Source organism: Bufo bufo, chromosome 2, assembly GCF_905171765.1.
Source record: "Bufo bufo chromosome 2, aBufBuf1.1, whole genome shotgun sequence".
Classification (NCBI taxonomy): Eukaryota; Metazoa; Chordata; class Amphibia; order Anura; family Bufonidae; genus Bufo; species Bufo bufo.
In genome coordinates, this window is record NC_053390.1 from 785,336,450 (window position 1) to 785,352,380 (window position 15,931).

Sequence of the window (15,931 nt, forward strand, 5' to 3'; positions counted from 1 at the left end):
TTAGCCTACCATGTTGTGTATACAGCTCCTATGTAGAGACCTATGTGTCTCCATGGTTACAGACTACAAACAAACCCTATGTAGTCAGAATCTATATTTATAATATCACATTGGTGGAGGTTCCTGAGCCATGACCACCCCGATCCTTAAAAATAAGAGACCTGATCTGCTGTAGAGCACCTGCCCCCTTATGATTTCTATCAGAATATATAGTTTTAAGTAGAATTTCCCTTTAGGTGGCGTCACATTCAGCCAATTCCATAAACACAAGTAAAAACAATTTGACGCGGAGCATCCATATAATAAAACATCACATCTCGCCCTCCGTGTATCCAGCCCTGTGACCACTTATATTAACTTTTTTTTAATGGGATGACAAAATCTCTTTTTTGTTTGGGCCACAGAATGACAAGAAAGCAGAGCGGCTTTGTAATTGGAGCAGTAGGTTTTACAATTATACATATCTTACATGGCATAGAAAGAGTTAAAACCAATTATACTGAAATTAAAGGGAAGGAGATCAGGAGATTACTGCAATGCCCGTTACACACAGATGCCCCAGGTCTGCTGGAAAAGCGACACAACCTTCCCAGTTGCAGGAGTACAACACCCATCATCTTCTGCTACAATGTCTCGCTCCCCCCCCAGTCTCCCTCAGTATACAGGGGGGCACATATTTCCCATCACTTTCTGCGCCAGCCCTTGCCTTGATTTTTCTGTACAGTCTAAATAAGGTGCAACTTCCTGTACGTGTGCTCAAATGGTAGTCACCCAGACAGGATGTTGAGTGGTTACCGGGCAACCTGAAGAATCACAGTCTGAAGAACACACTAATGGTGGAGCGGTTGCAAATTACCGGTAACACACTTTTTATATACTCATTACAGTATGTGTCTGCAGTCGTAGCAGTGGAGGTGGGCTTTAAAGACGTCACGCTCCGTTAATACTTGTCACACGTGGCCGTCACTTGAGGCTAATGACGCGGTGCTGTGTGCCACTGTCGGGACACTCCACAAAGTATTACTAATGGATCCTAAGGGGAGGTGGGCGAGTACAACGACCGACTGGTGCGGGTTTGTGTTGTCACAGACTCCCAGGAGTAAAACGTGTCGATGAACAGGACATTTACATTCACTGTATTAAAGAAAGGAAAAAATAAAAAATAACTGCGATCAGAACATATTTACAGGAAGCGACATTCAGAGCAGAGTGCGAGTCTCGGAGACTCCGGGGTGGGGTTGGGCGAGAGCGTTCAGGACCGCGGAGGAGATGTCGGTACAGGCGCAGGGCCGTCCCTAGTGTTGCCGTCTCTGCTTCTGTTGGTAAATGCCAGCCTCGCCCATAAAAGTGCTTAGAAGACGGTAACCTTGTGCACATTCTGTAAGCACGTCAACAGACTGTGATAGGGGCTCCCGGGGGCCGCCACCAGCTCAAACACCGACTGAAAGGCTCTGCGGTCCAGTTCTTCATCTATCTGATTCTTGTAAAAGTCTATGGCCACTAAGCAGAACAGGTTGATGTCTACGGGCTCCGATTTGCCCATTCTGCTGATCACGTGCGGTAAACTGTAATGAAGGTTAAGGTAATCACATTGAAAAGAGAGAGGTGCCAAGCTTTGCGCTCGGGCATTGCCCGTTATGGTATACTGATGACTTGATGTTATAGACTGGTAATATTCAGGACTACCAGATAAGGAGGAGGACGAGAAGAGAAATTGTGAAGTCCAGGGAAACAAAAATGGCATAAGTCATGTGGTTCAATGACGTGACTGCTTTCTTACCCGTCCACAGCTGCCTATTCGCCCGCGCCGGACAGTAGCTAAATAGATCCTACACCTGCGCAAAGAGAATGCAGCCATGAACAGGTAAGGAAGTAGGTGCCATTTTGGTTCCAAAGGATGTGGTTGGGAATAGTCTACACCAGGGATGGCCAACCTGAGGCTCTGCAGATGTTGCAAAACTACAACTCCCAGCATGCCTGGACTGCCAACAGCTATCAGCCTACAGCAGGGCATAGTGGGAATTGTAGTTTTACAACAGCTGGAGAGCCACAGGTTGGCCATGCCTGGTCTACACAGTAGGTGGCGGATGGGCGGCCTTGTGAGCTGAAGAACACGTGTGATTACATGGCACACGGTAGCTTAGATTCTTTTCAGGCGCATAAAAACAAACCCGGTCAATATGCCCTCGGAGGACATCAATAGAAGGGGAAAACAACTAAAAAAGCCCAATCACTGCTCTGTAAGAGTCTCCCGTTCTGGAGGAACTGTTCTTGTATTACAAGGACCACCATTCACCTGAAACTCTGCCGTGTAGTACTACACTTTCTGGATGGCTGCAGCTTCCCACTGCAAATTCAGCTGTTTGCTAGTGGCTGCTCTTTTAAATGAGTTGTCTCTGATGGGATAACCACTTCAAAGGGGTTCTCTCATCTGAGTCATTGGTGGTGTATCACTAGGATATGCCATCAATGTCAGACAGGCGCAGGCAGGGGTGCACCACCAATGAGGCCAGGTGAGGCGATCGCCTCAGGCAGCACCAGGTAGGGGCAAGAGAGGGACAGCCATGGGCAATGAGTGCTTTCATTGTGGCAAAGGGGCATGCATGGCCACGTCACTCTCCATTCACCTCTATGGGACTCGCGTGGCTATTTTCAGAACTCCCACATAAGTAAATGGAGAGTACACTGAGCATGTGTGGTGCACTCTCCTCCACTTCAGGAGCTCCATTCTGGACATGGGAAAGAGTCCCAGTGGTGGGACCAGCACTGGACATTGGTGGCATACTCTAGTGATATGCCACCAATGTCTGAGATGGGTATAACTCTTTAAGAACTTCCTCCACAGATCACAATGTCAAAAGCAGGAAATTTTTTGATGTGGGGGGGGGGGGTGTGACCCTTACAATGAACTGTCTGTAGTAGGCAGTCCCTTTAAGGGCTCTTTCACATGAGTGTATCCCTTGCGGGAATCACGCTCCGTGTGAGAGAGCTATTGTGCGGTCTGGACTACAGAAGCGCAGGGCATTATCATGATTGATAGTGCTGTGTGCCTCTGCCTGACCTTTCTATAAAGGAATCACACCTACATAAAGCTGGGTCAGGCAGAGACACACAAGCAGTATCAATCATGATAATGCCCTGAGCTTCTGTAGTCCAGAACGCACAATCCCTCTCTCACACGGAGGGTGTTTACCGCAAGGGCCACGCTCATGTTAAAGAGCCCTAATAGCAGTGCAGGTGCTGTGTTTACCGATGGGGGGAGCCGCTATTAATAATTAACAAGTGACAAACGTGACATCCCTCATTATCTAAACCCCAAGACAATGTGTCACGTTAGTATTGCCTCCCCAGTCTGCTAGGTCAGCGGATTGCGTTCCTCGTCCTCACATTACAAGGGCAGATGTGTAAAAGCTTTGTACTTGCATTGTTCCAAGACGATGCTAGAACCATACAGTACAGACACTTGTATATTGCGGTACTGGCATGATGCAGGCGCGGACAGAGACAGGGCAGATACAATCTGCACTTTCCTCATTCAGCGTGGCATTGACCTGTGCTTACAGCAGAATAGGCGGATTAAGGATACATTGCAGAGATCCACTTGCTGGTTGAAGCGCTGACGAAGAAGCAGGAGAGGCTCCACATTGCCATGGCGACCGGCGTCCTCTGCGTGAAGTTCGAGAGGGATAACATGACCCAGTCGCGCACCATAGAGGACTGTCCTGTGGCGTGTAGCGTCTGAAACACCTGCAAAGAAGATGCAGATCATGAATTGAGCAGCGCCATCAACAGGCAGCAACTGTCCTATCTGTTCTACATTATATAGGTGCCTGCTATATGCCATGAATGCCTTATCGGGGGAGGTCCCCTGTTCCACTCGGCACGGTGAGCACATCCAAGTAGAAAGTGAATAGAGAGGTGTCATTCTCTGGATGTAGCAGCAGGACAAGGTGGGCATCCCACGGGTGCACCTTCCACCTCCTAGGAATTTGCTGTAAGATGAGGATCCCCTTTTACTTCTTGCAATCCTTGGTTACCACTGTGAGTAAATGTATTACGGCGATCATAGAAAGTTCTATCTGCTGTACAACAGACTGCCTCTTCATGCTGCACAGACCTAGTTATGGCCCATTACATTAATTAGCAATAAGTAAGAGAAGGATTCCAACAGCGTCACAAAATACTACAGACAAGGGGAAAAGATGCAGAAGATGCCTGACTATGCAGCCTGACACTTTGGGTAGAAATGAATGAATTTTACATTGCATTTGCTCATTTCTAGTGTTGAGCGAACTTGTGTTTTAAGTTCGGCGTCTAAAGTTCAGGTTATCGAAGAATTGAGTTATGGATTCCGCTACCACGGACCACAACGGAATTTAGAATCCATAACGCGATTCTTTGATAACCCGAACTTTAGACGCCGAACTTAAAACACAAGTTCGCTCAACACTACTCATTTCTGCACTGGTGCTTTCGGCTGCTGAACAGTACATAGGACTAAACCCCTGCAGTGGTGACATCTACCCTGACACGGCTGGAGCCTTGTTCACTGCCGCTATGTACAGCCAGGCTGCACGCAACCACCATGACTCCAGCAAAGATAAAAATCTCCCCCCAGAACGGTGCTCAGCAGTAATAAATGTCCCCCAGAGGGGCCCCTAGCAGTAGTAAATGTCCCCCAGAGTGGCGCTCAGCAGTAATAATTTCCCCCAGAGGGGCCTCTAGCAGTAGTAATGTCCCCCAGAGTGGCGCTCAGCAGTAATAATGTCCCCCAGAGTGGCGCTCAGCAGTAATAATGTCCCCCAGAGTGGCGCTCAGCAGTAATAATGTCCCCCAGAGTGGCGCTCAGCAGTAATAATGTCCCCCAGAGTGGCGCTCAGCAGTAATAATGTCCCCCAGAGTGGCGCTCAGCAGTAATAATGTCCCCCAGAGTGGCGCTCAGCAGTAATAATATCCCCCAGAATGGCGCTCAGCAGTAATAATGTCCCCCAGAGTGGCGCTCAGCAGTAATAATGTCCCCCAGAATGGCGCTCAGCAGTAATAATGTCCCCCAGAATGGCGCTCAGCAGTAATAATGTCCCCCAGAGTGGCGCTCAGCAGTAATAATGTCCCCCAGAGTGGCGCTCAGCAGTAATAATGTCCCCCAGAGTGGCGCTCAGCAGTAATAATGTCCCCCAGAATGGCGCTCAGCAGTAATAATGTCCCCCAGAGTGGCGCCTAGAAGTAATAATGTCCCCCAGAGTGGCGCTCAGCAGTAATAATGTCCCCCAGAGTGGCGCCTAGAAGTAATAATGTCCCCCAGAGTGGCCCCCAGCAGTAATAATTTCCCCCAGAGTGGCCCCCAGCAGTAGTAATGTGCAGCATGCTGAAAAAAAGAATACTCACCTCAATCACTTGGACACGCAGGGCCACTCCTGCTTCACTCAAGTAAGAAGGACCTGAGGCACTCAGCATGATGACGTCACCGTGCTGAGAGCATTAGGTCCTTCTGCATCCTGTGAGCAGCGAGGGTGCATGTGGATGAGGGGGGGGGGGGGGGGGAGTATTATTATTTTTATTGTACCCCTTTTTAACGGCCGTTAGACGGATGCACTTCTGTCCAAGCAGCCGTTAAAACCGGCTATGTGAATAACCTCATAGACTGCAACGGCTACAAAAACGTGACTGTAACCTTCTCATCAAATTGTCTCATTTTGTTAAACAGTTAATATTATATTCAGTCCTCTCTTATGTCACCATCATAGAAAGCAGGAGCAGTAATGGCAGCATTGCGGGTGGTCACCCAGCTTTCCCAGACTCCTGAATGCTGCATATGCCTTCATAGATCTGGTGTTCCAGCTGTATATTAGCCAGTCACGTTGTGGTGTCTTGTTTTGTACATGAACCCTCTGAAGCGGTAAAGCGCTGCGGAATATGGTGGAGCTATATAAATAAAGAGGATTATTATATGCCTTGTTTTGCCGCGATAAGAGAGTGGGACAGTCTTAAAAGGCAGATTTACGCATTTACTTGTCTGGATGAGAGATGGTGCGGATAACCACCCAGCTTTCTCAGAAACGGACAGAACTAGTGCATGCAAGCTCCCTCGATCTAGGATTACAAAGAAGCATCAGCTTTTTTCCCCCCCTCCTGGAAACAGTGCCACCCATGGGCTGTACCCTATTACTGCAGCTCAGTGCCTTGGCGGACACCACTGTGCAGGGAATAAAGCTGAAAGGACCCTTGTGAGTGTCAGAGGCCGGGCGCTCCAGCCAGCACCTGCAGATTTGCCCTGGTGCCAGGATAACAGGGAGATTAATGTGCTCATATTACAAGACTCGATGCCTGTGCTGGGCTCCCCGCTGATCACATAACCCACTTGCACAGAAAAGCGGATATTATAGTCTTAGCCTAGTCACACATCCTTGAGCTGCAAATGTCATGCACTGCGGGTCCTGATGGTGATGAACTCTTGGTTGTGATCCTGCACGGGCAGACGTGCGGGAAACATGGGCAATTAGGATTCAACTCAAACAGATGACCGGGCAGCTCGGTCAGGATAGGCTTATATGTGTAAAATGACATCTACTTCGCCGACACCTCACATATGCTCCCATGTGCCTCCTGACAATACTTAACCCCGTCCTGACGCAGCCATTTTCCATCTTTGTCTTTACCCCCTGCCTTCTAAAAGCCATAGCTTTATTTTTCTGCTTACATAGCTGTATTAGGGCTTGCAGGACAAGGTGCACTTCTAATGCCATCATTTAAATAAATTTTTTTTAAGAGGTGAAGTTGGAAAAAAATAAAATGCAAATGTGCAATAAAATAAAAATACAGATCGGGAATCCATGAGATAATATTGCAAAATTGTAGTGAAAGATTTCCTTAATAGGGCTTGTACCGTCTCGCCATTTCCAGGGCGAAATGGGACTAACCACCAGCCTGGGCTTACGGAAACAGCCGAGCATTGTAGTGAATGGCATCTACAAAAATGGCGAGATGGGGTAACCCCTTTAAGTGCATATAGGTTGGCCGGCGTCACTCTGTGCCTCACATTACCACCTTCTTTCCCTTCCAGTAGTTGGAGAATATAGTCCCCGGTATTGGTCTCCTACCTCCTCTGAAGGCTGTGAACATAGTCTCCTGTCAGTTTCCTTCCCCCTCTGGCAGCCATAAATATAGGACGCAGCCATTTCCCCAGCAGACAGATATTTACTGTGCTATGGCAAAGGCTCTGCCGCTTCCCTGACAAGCAGCACAGAAGCAATCTTCTGAACAGAGGACTACTATGTGGACAATAGGAATGAGGATCAGGCAGTGAGGAGAATGATTGGGCATGCTTGTCCGTCAGCACTCAGCCGACTACACGGACCTGCACCAGCCCCTTCCTCCGAGACCAGGGAATGGCATAGGAGCTGCATAGAGAGACCTAGCTGTGTAAAAAGTCTGTCCTCCATGGACCATCATGTGGGACCTCTTTTGACATGGAAACCTCTTCAAAAGGTGAATGGTGAAGGGGAAGTGTCGACCAATCTGGAAGCCAGAGAGCAACTCCTGGAGCACTAGTTACTGCTGGGACCTGTGGTTCAGACTGCATATTGTGATGTTAACCAGCTCCAGACCAGAAATGTATATATTTTATTGATCACACTAGTTCTACATGCTCCAGACCTGGGCAGACCACTAGATATGCTGCGTTTTGTCTCATTTAATAGGAGTTCCCTTCTCCCACGGACAGGTGCATTTTGGATAAATTCTACACATTACCATGAATGTGTGTGTAAGGGGCTGTCCTATAAAGAACTCCTTTTAGACTTGGCAGGTTGGCGCTTACACCCCTGCGTGACTCTCAGCAGAAATGAAAGACGATGCCATTATACCCAATCATGAGCTTCAACAAACGGTCAGCTATGAGAAAGCACAGCAGGTTCATTACAGAAACTCATATGCAGCATCGAAAGGAGCTGCTGCCATACGTTGTGCCTGACTGCTAACATCTAAGGCGTCTTCCACAATATTAACCTTAGACATGTGCTGAGTGCAGAATTGTGAAAGCAGCTCTGGAGGCACACGGAGTACAAGTGCATGCTAAATGAGAACATTTTCTCCATTTATCCACATAGCGGACAGGACTACAAGTCATGTGGCGCCTGCACTGCCCCTCACATGGTGCGGAGCAGAATAGAATTGATGAGGTTGGATGAATGGTCACATACAGCTGCAATATTTCCTCGCCGCTGCGTCCAGCCACGGGAAAGTAGGTAAGAAGTAATGAAGGGGGCATCATTTATAATAAAGATACATTACAAATATGTTTAATTTCAAGTAAAATGACTACTTATGTCTCATCTCATACATTGGTGGCATATTGCTAGGATACGCCAGCAATGTCAGATTGGCATCTGGGACCTGCTCCTATGTCTAGAACTGGACCCCCAAAGTCAACAAAGGGCAGCCGCACTCTACTCTTTTCTATGGGAGTTCTGGAAACAGCCAAGTGCTGGCTTGACTATTTCTGGCAGTCCCATAAAGATGAATAGAGCGGCGTCCGCGCTTGCACGATGCGCTCTCCATTCATTTCTATAGGACTTCTGAAAACAGCTGAGCACACTCACTCGACTATTTTTGGAGGTCCCATAGAAATGAAAGGAAAGCGCACTGTGCACTCGCCATTAATTTCAGGGGGGCCCCTTCTGGATATAGGGATATGAGACCCATACCTATCTGCAATATGCCGCCAACGTCCAAGATGATAAAACCCCTTTAAAAAGGGTTATTTCATGAGAACAAATTAGGGCATATAGACTTGATACCAAGGGCTCCCCTCTCAGGACCCCCTCTATAAGCCAGAAGAGACTCCAGAAAGTAGAAGATAAGCTAGTGAGGTGTCCATGCATTGTAAAGAAACACTCCGCTATTTAAGAATGCAAGTAAACTACAATGAGCAGAGACACATGTACTCATGGCCTCCTCTCCATCTCGCCCACCCGTTTCTTGAGTACCTTAAAGAGATCAGGAGACCCTCCTTCTGCCAATTTATAGGGAAAAAAGCAGTATGTATATGCATGGTCTCTTCCTTTATACAGGGGGCCCTATACGCCAGACAGGCGGCGGCCCTATACGCCAGACAGGCGGCGGCCCTATACGCCAGACAGGCGGCGGCCCTATACGCCAGACAGGCGGCGGCCCTATTCGCCAGACAGGCGGCGGCCCTATTCGCCAGACAGGCGGCGGCCCTATTCGCCAGACAGGCGGCGGCCCTATTCGCCAGACAGGAGGCGGCCCTATACGCCAGACAGGCGGCGGCCCTGGAAATAAATCCTTTACTTATTAGACATATATTGTTTAGACTATTAATATGCCAAGCTGTAAGCTTTACTGTGGCTCTTGGGATTAGTTTAATCTGATAATGTGGCCCTCAGACCTTTTCTGGTGGTGCATCCCTGCTCTATGACCCCCATGTGCTCTATCAGGGATAGGAGTAGTTTTTTTTTTGTGAGGCTTCTCCATAAATCCATTATCTCGATCACGTATTACCTTGTAAACGACGGTGGCCATGAACTGCGGGTAGGGCTGCTGGTTGGATAAAAACTCCCCGATGACCTTGTTCATCACGTCCTGAGGTGGGAAGAAATCATCCAAGAACTGCGGGAGGATTCTTGCCACCACTCTGGCCTCAAATGGGAATCCTTTCCGTATCCTACGACCGAAAAATGAAACGATAATCGTAAATCCCGGAGCATTGGGGTGAGAGTTTATTACGGGGAAGACGTCCAGATGTTACACCAGAACCAGCTATAGGAGTAAAATTAAGATACTTGCTCACTCAGTGTAAAAAACAAAACAAAAAAAAAAAAACGGCTCATCACCCAGCTTTCCTAGAACTGTGACTGGAAAATGTGCTGTCATGTAAGAGACAACGGATCAGCCTAATAATTGCATCAATACCTGTCAAACAGCACAGACACCCGCTCCATGGCTACGATGACGGACTCGCTGTCGGGTGCTGCAGGACTTGGTTCTGCTGTGCGTCCTGGGCTGAACTTCTCTTTTCCTACATAAAACAGCAAAAACAATGTGATCATGCGGTGCATGGATGTCCTCTCCTCTAGAGATCCACCTATAAATATATTTCATTATAAATTATATGCAGATATATCACATAGGGTTCCAGATTTAAAAAGGCTTTGTCAGCATGATCAACCCTATTAAACCAGGCATATAGCTTTGATTGGTACGGTTGATCATGGTGACAGAGCAGGGGTTGTCTCACTTCAGCAAATGGCATTTACCATGTAGAGAAAGTTAATACAAGGCACTTACTAATGTATTGTGATTGTCCATATTGCCTCCTTCGCTGGCTGGATTCATTTTTCCAACACATTATACACGTCTCGTTTCCAGGGGTTACGACCACCCTGCAATCCAGCAGTGGTGGTCGTGCTTGCACAGTATAGGAAAAACGGCCTATGCACATTCCCAAAGTCCCGGCCACCAGAGAGGCCGGCGCTTATTCCTATAATGTGCATGCACGGCCACCGCTGCTGCTGGATTGCAGGGTGGTCATAACCCTGGATATGAGCACTAGATAACGTGAGGGAAAAATGAATCCAGCCAGCAAAGGAGGCAATATGGACAATCACAATACATTAGTAAGTGCCTTGCATTAACTTTCTCTACATGATAAATGCCATTTGCTGAAGTGAGACGACCCCTTTAAAAGGACTGTCCATGACTACTGAAAGCTTGTTCCAGAAACCGTACTATTCTTGTCTGGTGCAGCAGATTATCCTCACTGGCATCCGACTGAATGGGGCTTAGCGGCAATTTAAGGCACTGCCCATGGAGAAGCGTGGCGCCATTTCAAAACACAAACCCTTTTTCTTTAGGATCTGTTCAGTGGGTTCACTTTTTAGGGCCTCGAGATTAGCACAACGTACGGTTTTCTAATTAAATCCTTAGCACCAAGTACATAGCAGCGTCTCACCTGTGTACATGCAGGTCAGCATCAGGCCTAAAGCAGTCATGGCTCTGTGAGGACTGTGCATATTGACTCTGTCCACGCTCAGCTTCACCAGTGCTTCCCCATCCAACCTAGAGAGCTGCTCAGAGAGTAGGAGACGCTCCAGACCCCTCAGGACACAGTGGTAGATCATGGATGGGGTGGATTCATCACTCCCGGACACCATCACACCACACATCTGGGGACAGAGAACACAAAAATCTGCTTCAATTCAGGCTCATTTCGGTCCACAAAACCGTTTCGTCTGCACTCCGCCTTTTCCTCACTTACATTAATAGAAATCAAGATTCTTGGCCCCAATGTGGACCAGAATAAGACACGTTCTATAACTTGCTTAACACAGATCCACAAAAAAATATGGATGTGCGCATGGCCTCATAGAAATGAATGGGTCAATGCACTATCCGCAACGGTCGTGTCCATAAGGTGTTTTATATTGTCTAATGCGTGGCTGACCCCCGTCTCTTCAGCCAAAGCTGGCTTAAAGGGAATCTGTCAGTAGTTTTGACCATGCTAAACTGCTGACAGCAATACGTAAGGAGAGTGCAAACATATCTTTTGTAGAGATTTTATAATCATCAGGAGTAGTATGAATATTACATTTTCTACCAGATTCTGTCCTTCCGGAGCGGACATGCAGCAAATATTCTGTATTTCTATTCTATTCCATCCGGAAAGCCCTAGAGCTTAAAATGCACAGGATCCTGAGCAGCAGCCCCATTACAGCTGTAACGGGAATGCAGGTTTATTTTTTTTCCTAATGTTTTTTTCTGCTTGTAGGTTGTTGTTTTTTTTATTCCATGTTCTATACATGAGTTTGGGGGGCAGTCATCTTGCCTGAGCTGCTTTTAAACAGCATTCAGAGATTTCAGGATTTTGTTCCTAAATACAGACAGTGACACAGAAAATGATACAAAAAAATAATACAAATTCTTTCAAAAATAAATCCATAAAAACAAAAAATAAAGTATTTCGAAATACATATTACATCCACCAAAGTCTAAGTAAAGAAACTTCTAAACCTTTATTAACTTCAATACCCCAAAAATTACTTTTATATACAAAAGTACAATCATCTTGGGCTGGAAAAATAGCATTAGTCAAAATGTATACGCTCCCCTCCATATTATATACAGTATATTTCGCACTGTTGCCATCCCAATCACAACTACAAAAGGAGATTTCAAAATTTATATGGATGAACAAAAAAAACTTAGAATAAACTCAGACGCCATGACACAACACTGGAAATTGGAAGGCATGGGATTTTCTAACCTAAAAAATGACTACAAAGCAACCGTATTGGACCGGACAAAACACCGGTGGCCAAACTCAAATGCGAACAAAGACATTGGGTCTAAATAGAAGAAATCAGACCCCACTACTATACTCAAACCATTGAAACCACAAAAAAAATAATACAAAAACACTACAAATCTATGTTAAGTATAGAAGCCACACAACCTAAATGATATCAATAAATATCCCACATCCAACAAAACCAACCTACACCAATTTCCAAAACCTATTTAGATTTAGTTTGTCACTCATTTTCTGGGGGACAAACTCCCTCGGACTAGCACTACACCAGAACTGGTGGGCGTCCTGACTGCTATAGTGCCATTTTCACCATTTATTTCTTCCATGTGTCCTTCTTGGTTCTGCTGCTATCACTATATAGAGATCTGGCGGTGGGGAGAGTGGCTGAGCATGCATGTCCACCAGTACTCGGCTCATTAGGTGGACGTGCACATTGCTGTACAGGTGGCGCCGTTCTATGTAATGCAAAAGTCCTAACTGTTCACTGGGTCATGCAAATGGCAAGTACAGTTCCATATAATGAAATAACGTGGTGGGACAACCCCTTTAAGCCATTGCCCTGGTACCTGTATGATGCCTGCAGTGAACTCCGGCCCAACATCCAGGGGGTAGTTCTCCATCAAGTAGAATGCGGCTGCGCACATGACCAGAACGTGCTGCTGATTATGGAGATTGACACAGCTGGAGGTAAAAGAAAGGGGACATTTTATTTCGAGGACATCACAGGAATTATTTTTTTGGACGCACCCATTGGATAGGCGACTGATGTCTTATGTCATTCACACCTCACAAGTAGGACACTTACTGTGCAATGCCCCTTAGATTGGAGAGTAGATAGTCACTGATGATAGGAATGAGCTGTTTGGCCGTGTCATCCAGCAGGTCGCACTCCAGCACGTAAAGGACACCGTGCAGCGCTCCGATGCGGCTGGGCATGTGAGTGCTCCGCAGTGTGGACTCCAGGAGGCGGCTGACTGGCTCCGCTATAGCCTTGTCCTGAGAAAACAATGGCAGCATTTATCTCTATACGGTCCACCTGAGCAGCGGAAATGGAACTGCAAAACCACAACGCAGTCCCATCAACACGAGTTATGGGGTTAACAATGTCGCTGTGCAGCAATGGGGAACACTGGCTCATGTCTGAGCCCCCCTGACAGTCACCTGTTTAAAGGGGTTGTGCAGCCTCTTCATAGTATACCAAATAGAGCGCCTTACATAGTACAGTGGCTGTACTTGGTATTGCAGCTCAATCCCATTCACTTGAACGAGAATGAGCTGCAGAAGGGCCTTGTGACCGATGGACGTGATGTCACAGGCCAAGAGTCTCTAGCGCTCACTCAAGCACCACAGCCCTTTTAAACAGCAGATCGATAGGGACGCTGAGTGTCGGACCCCCACTGATCTGATATGGATGCTCTATTCTGAGGACAGGTCATCAAGTCATTAAAGGGGTTGTCTCCCCTCAGCAAGTGGCATTTATCATCTAGAAAAAAGTTACTATAAGACCTTACTAATGTATTGTGATTGTCCATATTGCCTCCTTTGCTGGCTGGATTCATTTTTCCATCACATCATACATGGCTCAATTCTAGGGGTTACGACCACTGCTGCAGAGCAGATACAAGGTGGACAGGACGGGAGCTGCTGAACATGCTTGCCTATGAGCGCCCCCATGGTCACAGCAACCAGAGAGGCCGGCGCCTTTTTTTTATAGTGTACAAGCACGACCACCCCTACTGGATTGCAGGGTGGTCGTAACCATGGAAACGAGCAGTGTATAATGTGATGGAAAAATGAATCTAGACAGCAAAGGAGGCAACATGGACAATCACAATACATTAGTAAGTGCCTTTAAATAACGTTCTCTACATAATAAATGCCATTTGCTGCAATGAGACAACCGCTTTAAAAGGGTATTCCCATCACAGACAATGGGGGCATAATGCTAGGTTTCCCAGGGTCCGGCCACTGCCAAGCGATCTCCCCATACAATATGCCCCCACTGTCTGTGATGGTAATACCCCTTTCAGTTAATTGTCTTCGGGTAGCGAAGTTACGCTATGAGCCGCGCTGTGGATAGGGAGCGACTGTGGAATGTGTGTTATGTGCATTATCAGGCTAACTTATACTGACAGTAAAATCACCTTCACTGCGCAAAGAGAACAGTCAGCTACAACCCCCCACTGCACCGAACATGCTGCCAGATAGCAATCCTGAGAGAACTGCAAATGGAATGGGCAACTCAAAGATGGCACAGCCTGGCAATTAGTGAGCTCTTCTCTCCAGCCGCGCAGGACGGAGCTTCAGGCTGTCGGAGCTCATCTTACCATTCCCAGCACGGCGGCAGCTTTGCAGATTGCAGGCACTAGATACTGGATGAGAATTTCATCCTCACACGGGTGCTGTTTATGGAGCTCGGTTAAAGCCGTGTACATCATCTCAAACTGATTTCTCTCGGTGAACAGATCAGACACTGCCAGTAACTGTGGAGGAGAAAACAAAGATGGCATGACCCAGCAGAGCCGGAGTAACGCATTCACAATGACACCGCCTGTAGTGCAGCATACCCTGCACTCATTAATGGCTGCCCCTATACGTGCCGCACCGTTTACATGGCTGCCCCTATACGTGCCGCACCGTTTACATGGCTGCTCCTATACGTGCCGCACCGTTTACATGGCTGCTCCTATACGTGCCGCACCGTTTACATGGCTGCTCCTATACGTGCCGCACCGTTTACATGGCTGCCCCTATACGTGCCGCACCGTTTACATGGCTGCCCCTATACGCGCCGCACCGTTTACATGGCTGCCCCTATACGTGCCGCACCGTTTACATGGCTGCCCCTATACGTGCCGCACCGTTTACATGGCTGCCCCTATACGTGCTGCACAGTTTACATGGCTCTGCACTTTACTTTATAGTCATAAGGGAACCTACAGGAGTCAATGAACACCAAAGTTATGTAGCTAGGGGTGGCATGACTCCTATTATACACTGGTCTTATGAGAACTGGCATCTGACAGAGGATGAAGATTCTTCCAATACCATGTTATGATTCCTATGTAAGGCTTATCCTTGGTTTACGCAGGCCCATAACGTAGTAATAGTAATAAATACGGATGTAATCAGGCCTGAACAAACCCCAGGGGTCACTGCTACATGGAGCCTATTAACAGTGCTCTCGGTATGCATGCACCTCTTCACATACTTATTTTTAGCTTAATGTGGGATTTTAAAGGGAATCTGTCAGCAGTTTTGACAATGCTAAACTGCTGACAGCAATACGTGGGGTGAGTGCAAACATACCTTTTCTAGATGTTTTATTATCAGGAGTAGTATGAATATTCAATTTTCTGCCAGATTCTGCCCTGCGAGGCCCAGAAGGCAGAGCTTCACTGTGAAGCAGCTCAATAGAGAAAGAGAGCACTTCACAGAGAAGCTCCGCCTTCTGGGCGCTTAAGGTGCAGAATCTGGTAGTACAAAAGTTCATATTCTCACTACTCCTGAGATTCCTCTAAATATAGAGAAATATAGAAAAATGGGCAACATTGATTGATTGAACTTTCTAGCGCTATTTCACATAATATCTATACCGGCAGATAC

General features: G+C 47.1%; 1 protein-coding gene across 1 annotated transcript in view; it reads right to left on the minus strand.

Moving 5' to 3' along the window:
• Positions 1-337: 337 nt before the first annotated feature.
• The window catches only part of HTT (huntingtin), a 241,769-nt gene continuing 226,175 nt past the window's right edge, over positions 338-15,931 (minus strand). The window contains exons 59-66 of the mRNA XM_040419177.1: positions 14,653-14,808; positions 13,131-13,321; positions 12,892-13,006; positions 10,970-11,183; positions 9,931-10,036; positions 9,520-9,682; positions 3,587-3,747; positions 338-1,565 (exon numbers count right to left, since the gene is read on the minus strand). Coding sequence (XP_040275111.1) covers positions 1,352-1,565; positions 3,587-3,747; positions 9,520-9,682; positions 9,931-10,036; positions 10,970-11,183; positions 12,892-13,006; positions 13,131-13,321; positions 14,653-14,808 — 1,320 coding nt within the window. The 3' untranslated portion in view covers positions 338-1,351. The remainder of the gene's footprint in view (positions 1,566-3,586; positions 3,748-9,519; positions 9,683-9,930; positions 10,037-10,969; positions 11,184-12,891; positions 13,007-13,130; positions 13,322-14,652; positions 14,809-15,931) is intronic.